This window comes from Petaurus breviceps, unplaced genomic scaffold (assembly GCF_028583685.1).
Source record: "Petaurus breviceps papuanus isolate PSGF00001 unplaced genomic scaffold, PetGlider_PUasm1.0 99, whole genome shotgun sequence".
Lineage (NCBI taxonomy): Eukaryota > Metazoa > Chordata > Mammalia > Diprotodontia > Petauridae > Petaurus > Petaurus breviceps.
The window spans coordinates 23,302,442-23,313,904 of record NW_027187465.1 but is presented as its reverse complement, the minus strand read 5'-3'; the positions used below and the strand labels follow the sequence as shown (position 1 = coordinate 23,313,904).

At 40.4% G+C, this 11,463-nt stretch overlaps 1 protein-coding gene across 1 annotated transcript in view; it reads right to left on the bottom strand.

Moving 5' to 3' along the window:
- Window positions 1-5,721: 5,721 nt before the first annotated feature.
- LOC138156168 (P2X purinoceptor 7-like) overlaps window positions 5,722-11,463 on the bottom strand; it is a 34,031-nt gene continuing 28,289 nt past the window's right edge. The window contains exons 9-13 of the mRNA XM_069081384.1: window positions 10,737-10,827; window positions 9,274-9,339; window positions 9,040-9,189; window positions 6,972-7,073; window positions 5,722-6,334 (exon numbers count right to left, since the gene is read on the bottom strand). Of these exons, the coding sequence (XP_068937485.1) occupies window positions 5,780-6,334; window positions 6,972-7,073; window positions 9,040-9,189; window positions 9,274-9,339; window positions 10,737-10,827 (964 nt within the window). The 3' untranslated portion in view covers window positions 5,722-5,779. The remainder of the gene's footprint in view (window positions 6,335-6,971; window positions 7,074-9,039; window positions 9,190-9,273; window positions 9,340-10,736; window positions 10,828-11,463) is intronic.

Genomic DNA, 11,463 nt, shown 5'->3' with positions numbered 1-11,463 from the left:
ATATCTAGTTTTCTATCATTTCTGTTCTAGAGGACACAGATTTTCCTGTTAGATTTAGACAGATCTTGTTCTTAGATGACCTCACATGAGTATGCTCCCTCCCCCACCCCCATTCTTCAAGACAGCAACCAAAACTTGAACTCAACAAACACCAAATTAAATGAGCTTTCCCATACTCATAGAACAAGAAACAATGGTACATGGAATGGAGATTCTCTATTACATAGACAGAGCTTGCTTTGCTGTTTAAGTATGTTATAGATTCTATATGTAATTTTCACAGCTTTCCTACTGGTCTGTGATTACTCCTAGATTTCTTCCTGTTCTCTTCTCCTTTTTGTAAGGGGGAACCTATCCATCCCACTTCCATGTCTTACAACCTGCATACCTTCTTAATATATAGTGCTAGCCCATGCTCCCTTTTATCCATCATCTTTCTTCTGGTTAAGTTATACCTAGACAAAGCCATAATCTAGTTAGGATTCTCCTCACCCCCAACCACCTCAGTGATATCTGTGAGGTCACAGTTACCTCCTTGAGAACTCTAGCTCATCTGGCACAATCTTTGGTTATCTGTGTATAGACACGGGAAGTCATAGGCTTGACAACTGGATCATTTCTTGAATTTTATATGCTGTGAACTGCTAGGTATCTCAACTGCTCAAGTCTTTTTCCTTCACTGTAGCTATTCTATATGGTATCTAGCTTAGGAGGTAGGGCCTGGATCTCTGATTTCATTGATAAAGATAATTCCTGGGTCAGGAATCTCCCTCTACCAGTTCAGGTTGGTATCTTCTCTGTAATTTACAACTCTAGAGAGTAGCCTAGATTACTAAGAGGTCAAATGACTTGCCCAGAGTCACACAGCTAGGATGTGTCTATAAAAATATAGTCTTTTCCCTTTCCCATCCTATTAACCTTTAGGTAATCTAATCTCCTAATTCTCTTTTCAAAGCACCAAGCAGACTTATTCTTACATGCCTTTGTTAGACATATTCATTCTATCCTGGAGAAGAGCTTGTGATACACATATTTTAAACAGTGACCTGGAAATCCAAATCTCACTTTCAAACACTGTCTCCTTTGCCAGTTACTCATTTACCATATTATTTTATTTTACTTGTTTTTTTTTTTTGCTTTTTGGAAGGGGGAAGAAAGGGCAATTGGGGTTAAGTGACTTGCCCAAGGTCACATAGCTTGTAAGTGTTAAATGTCTGAGGTCAGATTTGAACTCAGGCTCTCCTGACTCCAGGGCTAGTGCTCTATTCACTGTGCCACCTAACCATCCCTATTTTACTTTTGACTTTGATGGGCAACACTGATGAAAATCACTTCTATTCTTATGATCTTTAGTTCCAACTCAAATCCCTTCTATTCCATGAATTCTTCCCCAACCCCTCTTAACTCTAGTGCCTTCCCTCTATTAACTATTTCCTCTTTATTCTGTATATATCCTTGCTTTGTATATATTTACTTGCATGTTATTTCCCTCATTTGATGGTAAGCTCTTTTGCCTCTTTTTGTATTCCCAGTACCTGGCACACAGTTGGTGCTTAATAAATGTGTATTGATTGATTGATGATTGAAGAATCCATTATCATTGACAATAATGTCTAGGTTCATTCTGGAATGATCATTTGTGCTCACTTTAATCCCAGAAGTGAATAGTAGTCATCTGCTTTGACAAGTCTTGAAAGACTTTATTTTACAATAGGTGTATCTTCCAGAAAGACAACAAATGTCACCACCACCATCATCATCATTATACATTGAGGAAAAGCTATCTAAGCAACCTCAATAGATCTTCTACTCCCCAATATCCTGAAGAAAGTTAAATGTCCCCTCTGCTACTTGAATCACAGAGGAATAGGAAAGGGGCTGGTTGTCTGATAGATGGGGGTTGGGCTGGAGGCTTGTTGGCTTCGTCCATACACACCTAAACTTTTAGATTAACAAGACTAACCCTTGTATCCACAAGAGGGCCAGAGCAATGGTAAAGTGACAGCCCCCTCTCTGAGAACCATAGAGAGTTCTATGTTGCCACCGATTCTGTTCTGGCCTAGGTGGTATGCCGAATTGTTGGTGGGAGCATTGGAATGATAGCCTGCAGCCCTCATTACCATAAGACCAGGAACTTGATCGGTAGAGTCTCTGGCTGGTTACCTTCTTCATAATGCTCTATATCATTAACGTGAAAATCTGTTCATCTCTGTTGTATCCAGATCTGCCATTTTATTGGCACATTAAACTCATGGTTGGGGCAGCTAGGTGGTGCAGTGAATAGAGCACCAGCCCTGGAGTCAGGAGGACCTGAGTTCAAATCCACACTTACTAGCTGTGTGATCTTGGGAAAGTCACTTAACCCCAATTGCCCTGCCTTCCCCCCCTCCAAAAAGAAAAAGAAACCCTTATGGTGAAGGAAAGAGATATCCATATATCTGCATTCATGTCTATATCTAATCTATATCTTTATCTCTCTTTCTCCTTATGTTTATATCTAAACTTTATCTCTCTAATAAATACTTGCTTGAATTGAATAATGGAAACTTGGAGGGAGATCTCTATTAGAGTGGACAGGGATGTGAAATATATACGTATATTATATATTTGTATTACATAATATATTGTTGTTTAGCTTTTTCAGTCATGTCCGACTTTTGTGACCCCATTTGGGTTAGATATTACAGTGGTTTGCCATTTCCTTCTCCAGCTCATTTTACAGATGAAGAACTGAGGCACATGGGGGAAGTGACTTGCCCAGGGTCACACAGCTAGGAAGTGTCTGAGGCCACATTTGAACTCAGGAAAATGAGTCTTCCTGGTTCAAAGTCCAGTGCTGTATCCATTGTACCATCTAGCTGCCCATATTATATACTATATAATAGTTTATAATATGTTGCATAACATTATATATATATTTTACATATATTATATAAATTATATATATAAATATATAATAATAACAATATACAAATATATATTGTTAATGACTTGGATAAAGACATAGATGTGCTATGCACTTGTCAAATTTGCCCATGACTCACAGATAGACAGTGAATTTTTTTTTTTTTTTGCTTTTTGGAGGGTAATTGGGGTTAAGTGACTTGCCCAAGGTCACACGGCTAGCAAGTGTTAAGTGTCTGAGGCCAGATTTGAATTTAGGTCCTCTTGACTTCAGGGCCAGTGCTCTATTCACTGGGCTACCTAGCCACCCCTGACAGTGAACATTTTGGATGGTAGGTGGATCCAAAAGATTTGGACTGGCTGAAATGACGGGCTGAATCTAATAGAGTAAAATCTAATGGGTTTTTAAGAAAAAAAAATATACATACATATATACGTGCATATATATGCACACACACATTCATGTACAAGATGAGAGAAGCATAATGACTGAATGTCTGCAAAAGACCTAGGAGTCTGAGGCGAATGAAAAGCTCCATGTGAGTCAACCACGTGGTAGGGAATCCAAGAAAACTGGTACCATCTTGTCTGCATTAACAAAGGTGCGGCTTCCTGTGCTTAGTGTTGCTCAGAACAAACCTGAAGCTTAGTTCTGGACGCTCCATTTTAGGAAGGACATGGACAAACTGGAGGGTCCAGAGGAAGGCAGCCAAGATGATAGAGGGTCTCTTGTTCATGGCCTGTAAGGATCCATTGAAAGAATTGGGTATGTTTAGCCAAAGGAGAGGAGACTTGGGAGGAAGAGGGAGCTTCAGGCATTTGAAGGGATGTCATGTGGAAGAGGCACTAGGCTTGTTCTATTTGACCCCAGGGGGCAGAAAGAAGAGCCAGTCCCATTATGGTGGAAGTTTCAGAAATGTATAAGGAGGATTAATGTAGGGAAAACTTACTGACAATTATGACTATCTCAAAGTGAAATGGGTTGTCTCAAGAGGTGGTAGGCTCCCCTCCATTAGCTTCTCAAAGAAAGGTTGGAAGGTCATTTGTTGGGGAAGTTTTAGAGAGAATCCTCAGTTTGAGTTGGACAACATGGACTCTGAGGTTTCTTCTAATTCTGTAATTCTAATCTTTACATTTCTATAGCACTTTTAACTTCAGATCATAGAATCATAATTTTTTAGAGTTGGAAATAACTTCAGAGGTTATCTCATTTTACTGGCAAAGAAACCAAAGAGTAGAGAGGTCAAGCGCCTGACCAAAAGTCGTATAAGAAGGATAATTGTTAAAATTCTTGAACCAAGAACTCCTATTCCAGTTTTTTTCTAAAAGATTTTCATAAATATTGTCTTATTCTATCCCCATAATCTCTCTGAGACATAGTGATTTAGTTTGGGAATTCATAGGACTTTTAGAAGCAGAAGAACTGATCAGATGCTCCTATCTACTATCCCTACTATTTAGTAGCAAATGCTTTCTAAATGAATAATTCCATGGTAAACCAGTGGCTATGCCAAAGAAATAAAAGACAGCTTATGTACAAAACTTGTATATTTATTAAAGACTTTTATAATCAGGAGTCAAAGATAGAAGACAACAAGCATTTCAATTTGCTTTTGGTTGCATATAGAAGAAAGACTGGATCTTGATTTGGGTTTGGAGCTTGTCTTTCATTGACTATCTGTGACACGCAAGCTCTGGGATCTACAGATCCATTGTGAGATCCAGCAACAAAAAACAGCTTCCAAGCTTTTGCATCATATATAGAATCATTCATGAATTATATCATGCATTAATGATCTAATTAATATTAATTAAACATTACTAGCATATCATTCATGCATTAATGATATTAATTAATATTAATTAAATGATATTAATTAAACATTAATAGTATATCATTCATACATTAATGATGTGCCAACACTTTTCTCAGATTCTAAAGGAATGATTGGTGGAGAAGTGAGGTGTGACCTGTTACTACTACCCCAAAACCTACATTTTAGGGATCTCTGGGTATTCTACTTGATGGAGGGGGATGAAGGAAGATGAAAAGGCAGGAGTGATGGGGCACAGGGCTCTGGCTGACTTCATGGTTGACCTTGTAAGTGGATTATTCACCCTAGAGAAGTGGAGGCTTGCTCTCATGGCCTTGGTTTGGGGTCAGCGAGATTTTTCTTCTCTCTGTGTTTCAGGGCTAGGGGTAGCAAATGACAACAAACAAAAGAATGTCATTGTTTTTACAGGGTCTGAAATTCTAAACACTTCACTTTCTCAGGCCGGCATCTAAACTATCAAGCATGGTAGTTTTTTTGGATGCACCAAGAAGTCTAACATTCATTCACAACTTTTGTTTAATGCTCCATATGTTGGAATGCATTAATAAGATGAATAATAACAATAACAGCCAGCATTTATATAGCATATTAAGGTTTGCAAAAAGCTTTACAAATATTATCTCTGTTTATCCTCACAGCAATCCTGGGAGGTAGGTGTTATTATTATCCTCATTTTACAGATAAGTAAATTGAAGCCAACAGGGGTTAAGTGACTTGCCCAGGGTCACACAGCTAAGAAAAATGTACAAGGGCAGATTTAAACTTAGGTCTTTCTGACTTCAGGTCCGGAGCTCAATTCATTGCACCACCTAGATACCACCAGCATCCAAAGACAGAAAAGGGGCTATACAGGCTGCCAAGGCTGAAAAGCTAGACAGGTAGACAGAAGCTAAGGGTCAAATAAGTAACTACCAAACTGTCAGAACAGGGACTAGAACCCGGGACTCATAACTCTCCATCTACTGCTGTGTATCCTGATACATACAGAGCTTCAAGGCAGGAAAGCCTGTGTTTCCTCGTCCTGACCTTAATGTAGACCTTTAGATGGGTGAATCATTAAAAGAAAAATGGCTAGGAGTGCTGACTTTCTGGCTGTATCTGGTGGGACTCCTGAAGCCAGTGTACTTTCCATCCTTTTTGGGAAAGCGTTCCCGGATCTTCCACCGGCAGCAGCTGGGCAAGATAGCAAAGCCCGCCATATCCTTGGAGCCAAAGCGCCAGTCGACGTAGCGCCTGTAGGCGCAGTGACGGAGCTGGTCGTTCAAGGCATCTGCATCCATCTCCAGCAAGGGGTCTTGGTAGAGCAAGAGGAAGCGCAAAGTGGACCTGGAGAGGACCAGCTCCTCAAACAGGGCTGAGGTGGTGATGCAGGGCCCCCCCGTCCTGCGACAGCAGAGCTCCTCTATGAACATGCTGCTTTCTGGGAGTCGGGATGGGCGGCACTGTCCACAGCAGCACCACTCAGGCCTCGAATGGGGTGGGCAACTTGGCTCTTCATTAAGAAACTGCATTTCTTCTGGGGATGCAGGGCTGGGGCTGGCATCTGGGTGTGGTGGGAACAGCTTGGCCAAGTCTATGCAATCCTTCTGGGTTCTCTGCAAAAGACCAAGTTCCAGACTCATCCGAAATGACATATCCCCACCCAACTACTTACAGGGGTGGGGAACCTGCGGCCTCGAGGCCAGTTTGGATTCAAAGGGCCACACTTGAGGACGTAGAGGGCCACATGGGGCCCAAAGGCTGCAGGTTCCCCACTCCTGACTTAGGACATGGGATTCTCCATTTGTACTGACTTAAGAGGTCAGGGAGCTGGATTCCTCACCTGCCTTCTTACAGGCACAAATCAATTTCATTTGATTTGACAATCATTTATTAAATTCAAGGTACCTGGCTGGGTGCTAGAGAAGAAAAATGACAGGCTCTCCCCACTTCTTTGCAGAGGTGGAGGCCTGTGGTGCCAAGCACTTCACAGAATGTCAGACTTTTCTAGCATACTGTTCAGTTTTGCTCAACTGATTCCCACCCTTTTTTATTCATATTTGTTGATGTGGGAATTATCCCTGCACAATCAGACAATGCATTCGTTGTATTTGTATCTCCAATGCCTAGAAGAGTACCTGACACATAGTAGGAAATGAATAAATGTCTGCTAATTATTTGGTTGATTCTCAGCAAAGAAAAACAATGAAAAAACAAATTCTATGCATTATAAACCCAAGTGGTTTCACTTACTGGAACTTCTTCACCTTCTATAACTTGTAAACTTTCCCTTAGTGAATCTTGATTAACCATCCTAATGTTTGGCTCATCCACAAAGGAAATATACTTTAATGTCTAGAATAAAAAAGGCAAGAAAAATGATCTATTAGAAATCATGAACACTAAGCAGATTGGGACGGACAGTGAAAAGATTTCTATGCCCAGGCCTGAGCTTCTTAGTGTGAATCCCCTCTTTGCCACCTATTAACTTGTGACCTTAGGCAAGTCATGTCCCCTCTCCAGGCTTTACAGGACCTCCAGTGGTTAGCACAGTGCCTGGAATACTTGTTGCTTAAAACTTGTTCATGAAAATGAGAGTGTTGGATTAGATGGGGGTGTTGAATCTTCCTTCCACAAGAAATCACTTCACAGTTATTACACAAAGGCAAGTATTTCATTCAGTTACCTTTTTAGTTGTATCTGACTCTTCATGACCCCATTTGGAGTATTCTTGGCAAAGATACTGGAATGATCTGCCATTTCCTTATCCAGCTAATTTTACAGATGAGGAAACCGAGGTAAACAGGGTGAAGTGACTTGCCTAGGGTCACACAACTAATAAGTGTCTGAGGCCAGATTTGAACTCAGGAAGATGAGTCTAGTTACTCAAAGGCCAGTATTATCCCTGTTTCATCTCCCAAGATATTGAGACTCATCTACAGCTTTAATTATGTCCATCAATTCAACTCCCAAGTCAATCTATGAGTCAGAAATGGAACCCAGATAACTTGACTGCCAGTCTCAGACACTGTCCATTAGAACTTTCTGTATGTTTACTGATTACAACCAAAGTTGATCATATCTCCAAGTATCATTTATAAACTTTTGAAATTATTTGTATCTCCTCAATTATTTGTACTTCCAAATAGAACACATCAAATTCTGTAATATAGCAAAATGAAATATTTAGAAATATCTGATTACCTCTTCTGAATCCCATTCAATAACTTTATCCTGATTTAGATTCTAAAGAAGTGTTGGTTTTTTTTTCATGAAGCTGAATGTTTATTTAACATTTTAAAAATCTATTTTTTTTTTTGCTCTTTTTGGAGGGGAGAAGGAAGGGCAATTGGGGTTAAGTGACTTGCCCAAGGTCACAGGGCTAGTAAGTATTAAGGTCTGAGGACATTTAAAAATCTATTTAATAGACAAGGAGCACTACATTCAGCCATGCCGTAAAGGAAAGATAGCTACATTCTTGGATTAAAAAAACAACTCTGATGTTTTTGTAAGTCCTTGAGATTTAACTTTACATTGCACTTCATATAATACCCCAATATTGAGATTACTTTCCTTCTACTCTATCTTGTAATTGGTGAGGGCTTAAGTCAGCCTTAGAGAACAGAGACTCCCCAAAGTCTCCAGGACACCCGAGAACCCTGGGGCTGGGAGGATGTAGCAGAATCAGCCTTCAGAGTATAGGACTAAGATAGGCAAACCAAGTTCCAGTGTATTTGTATCCCTGGCACTTAGCCCAGGGCCTAGCACATGGGTGCTTAATGAAGGCTTGGTCTGGGATCTCATTGACGTATATAACACAAAACCTAAAGAAAAGCTGAATTCTTTGGTTACCGTTTTGCAGCTTCAACCCAACATGTCTGATTCCCTACCCTGAGAGTTCCCCTCTTGGCCAAATTGTGAAGCTTGTTTTCCTTAACCTTCTGCTTCCCATTTTTATTTGGAGCCGTCTTATAAACAACAGTATAGTCTACAAAGACCCGAAGACCGCTGGCCAAGTTTAGGAGAGTAGTCTGTGAGTAAAGAAGAATGAAGGTGCGTATCACATAGGGAATTGAACCCAGGACTCTGGTGTCCTTTATGAGATAAAATCCCCTTTTGATGCTTACCAGCTTGGTAACCTTGGGCAAGGCACTTAACTTTCCTGGCCCTCAGTTTTGTTATCTGTAAGATAAAGGGCCAGGACTAGATGACCTGTGAGGTCACTTCTAGGTTTGACCTATGAGCCTCTGGTACCAACTCACTTTTTTTTAAAATCAAATCAGTGTTCTGGCATTAAGTTGAGGAAGACAGCAACTCTTACCAATTTAGGCTGACCAATGGTTTCATACTTCTTTTCATAGTAGTATTCATTGACGGAACAGGGCTCACAGACCTTACAACAGGGATAAAACCAAGATCGACAGCAGTTCTTTGTGTACATCTGAATAAGAAAGTCAATCAACATTGTGGCCTAAGGGGAAAAAAAGAAAAAAAAAGGTTAGAACTCTTTTTGAACCAAAGAGGTTTCAGAAATGTAGAAAATAAAACTGCTTACCAAACCAAAGTAGGAGAGAGTGGAGCCCATGTATACAATCAGATGGATAATGTCAAATTTTCCTCCCTTAAATAAAGTGGAAAAGGTTATTTAAAATTCAGAATGGAAGCACCTGGGCCCAAACATCACAATTTCCCTTGATGGATTGTCATGGGGAACACCCATTGAATGACAGAAATTGACAGAGCCCTTAAAGGGCTTATGGGAAATGTCACAATAAGGCTAAGTTGACAGACAGGCTGAGAGTGACTAAAAGGTTTTCAGGGGTCTGATTTGCATATACCTTGTTCCCATGATCCAACTTGGATCTATTTGGGCCCGTGGAAACTCTGATTTTAGAAGCTCCATCCGGAGCCAACCAATTGAATGAAAGGCTAGTGCTGAATCATTTTTCCTCTAGAAAGTGAAACTTTTGAACCAACTAGCCCACCACAGATTTGCAAGATTGTCTTGGCTGGTACCAGTTAGCAGGCATAGCACAAATTCCTGCCCATATGTCTTTGTCATTCTGTTGCCCGTGTGCAGGTATAATGGGGTTCTTGCTTCAGACATCAGGTATAAGCCTCAGTTTCCTTCCCTCTAAAATGGGAAAAATAATCTTGCAATTTCTGTCTTTCAGGGTTGCTGTTAATATTTTGTAGACCATATAATCACAATGTGAATGAGTTAAATAGACTAATTCTGGGTGAGGGAATTGCCTTTACTTATTCCGACAGAACTTTCTCTGCAACTCCTAGACTTATAGAGTAGCCTGGGGGCATTAGCCAGGATGTGTCAGTGGTAGGACTTAAAACCAGGTCTTACATAAACAGTGTCAACATCATCATTATTTTTATTATTCAGTAATTATAATATACTAGCAAGCTTAACCACCACCAGCAGAATTTTCATAAATTCAGATGTTAGTTGGGCATTGTAGCACATTCCTGTAGTCCTTGGTGCTAGGGAGACTAAGGCTGGTGGATCAACTGAGTTTGGGAATTCTGTGCTTCCAGAGGGCCAAAGCTGATGGAGTGTCCACTCTAACTCTGATGCTAATATAGTGAGTCATTGGGCCACTTAAGGAGGGGGCAAACCAGTCTAGCTAGGGGAAATGGTGCAGGTTAAACCTTCCGTGCCCTAAAGTAGCGGAATCATTCCTGGAGTAGTTGCTGAACTTTCATCCTTGGACAGATAGGGTGAGCCAGTCTCAAACAAACAAATAAACAAACGAATACATTAATAGACAAATAAAGAGCTGAATAAACAAACAAATGCATAAATAAATGATCATCCAAATGTTAGCATTTCCTTGTAGTCTTTCTTGTAATTATTAATTATAAAATATAAGGTTGTTTCTTTCCTAGTTTAACTGCATGACAGTTGGCTTGTGATTATTGATCCAGAAGAACCTCTGAGTAGTTAGTTCTGAGCACAAGTAGGGAGAGTAAGCTGGTGGGCATGGGGGAACAGGCAGTACTTACTGTGCCAAAAACCTGAATGTCAAATCGGATTCCGAAAGCTTTGATAAGAGTCCGTTTTTCTTGACCCCCTTCCATATAGTATTTGGCATATCTATAAGAAGGAATGAATCCACAATTAGAGGCCTCTGGTGATGCTATCAAAGAAAGAAAAAGAAATATCCTTCCTTGTGTTATGATAAGACTAGGGCCTTTCATCTCAAGGGACATGGGTGATGGGGTAGGGTCACACCCAGCTTGGCAAAGGAGCCAGATTTTATGAGCATAGTATAGAAAACTGGATCTGACTGAGATTTGGAGTTGGAAGAAACCTTAGAGACCCCTCCATTATACAGAGGAGGAAATGGAAGCACTGAGTGGTTAAGCAACTTGCCCAGGGTCACATAGCTAATAAGTGTCTAAGGCAGGATTTGAACCCATGCTTCAGTTGCCTTCTCCATCCTTATGGGACCCCGTCTTTCATTTGTAAGTTCCTCCCAGTACCTCCATTTTGAGGAAGTCAGGTTTCTTTCTCCAGACTGCTACACTATGTCTCCCACCCCTCAATGCAGATACCACCCCCATCTTCCTTTTATGTGTTGTCTTCACCCGTTAGAATATAAGGTCCTTAAGGGAAGCATCTCTCACCTTATTCAGTACATACCAATGTTTGATATAAACTAAGTGCTTAATACATACGTATTGACTTGGACTTTTTGACTCTAAGTCCATTGTTCTATCCACTACTCCA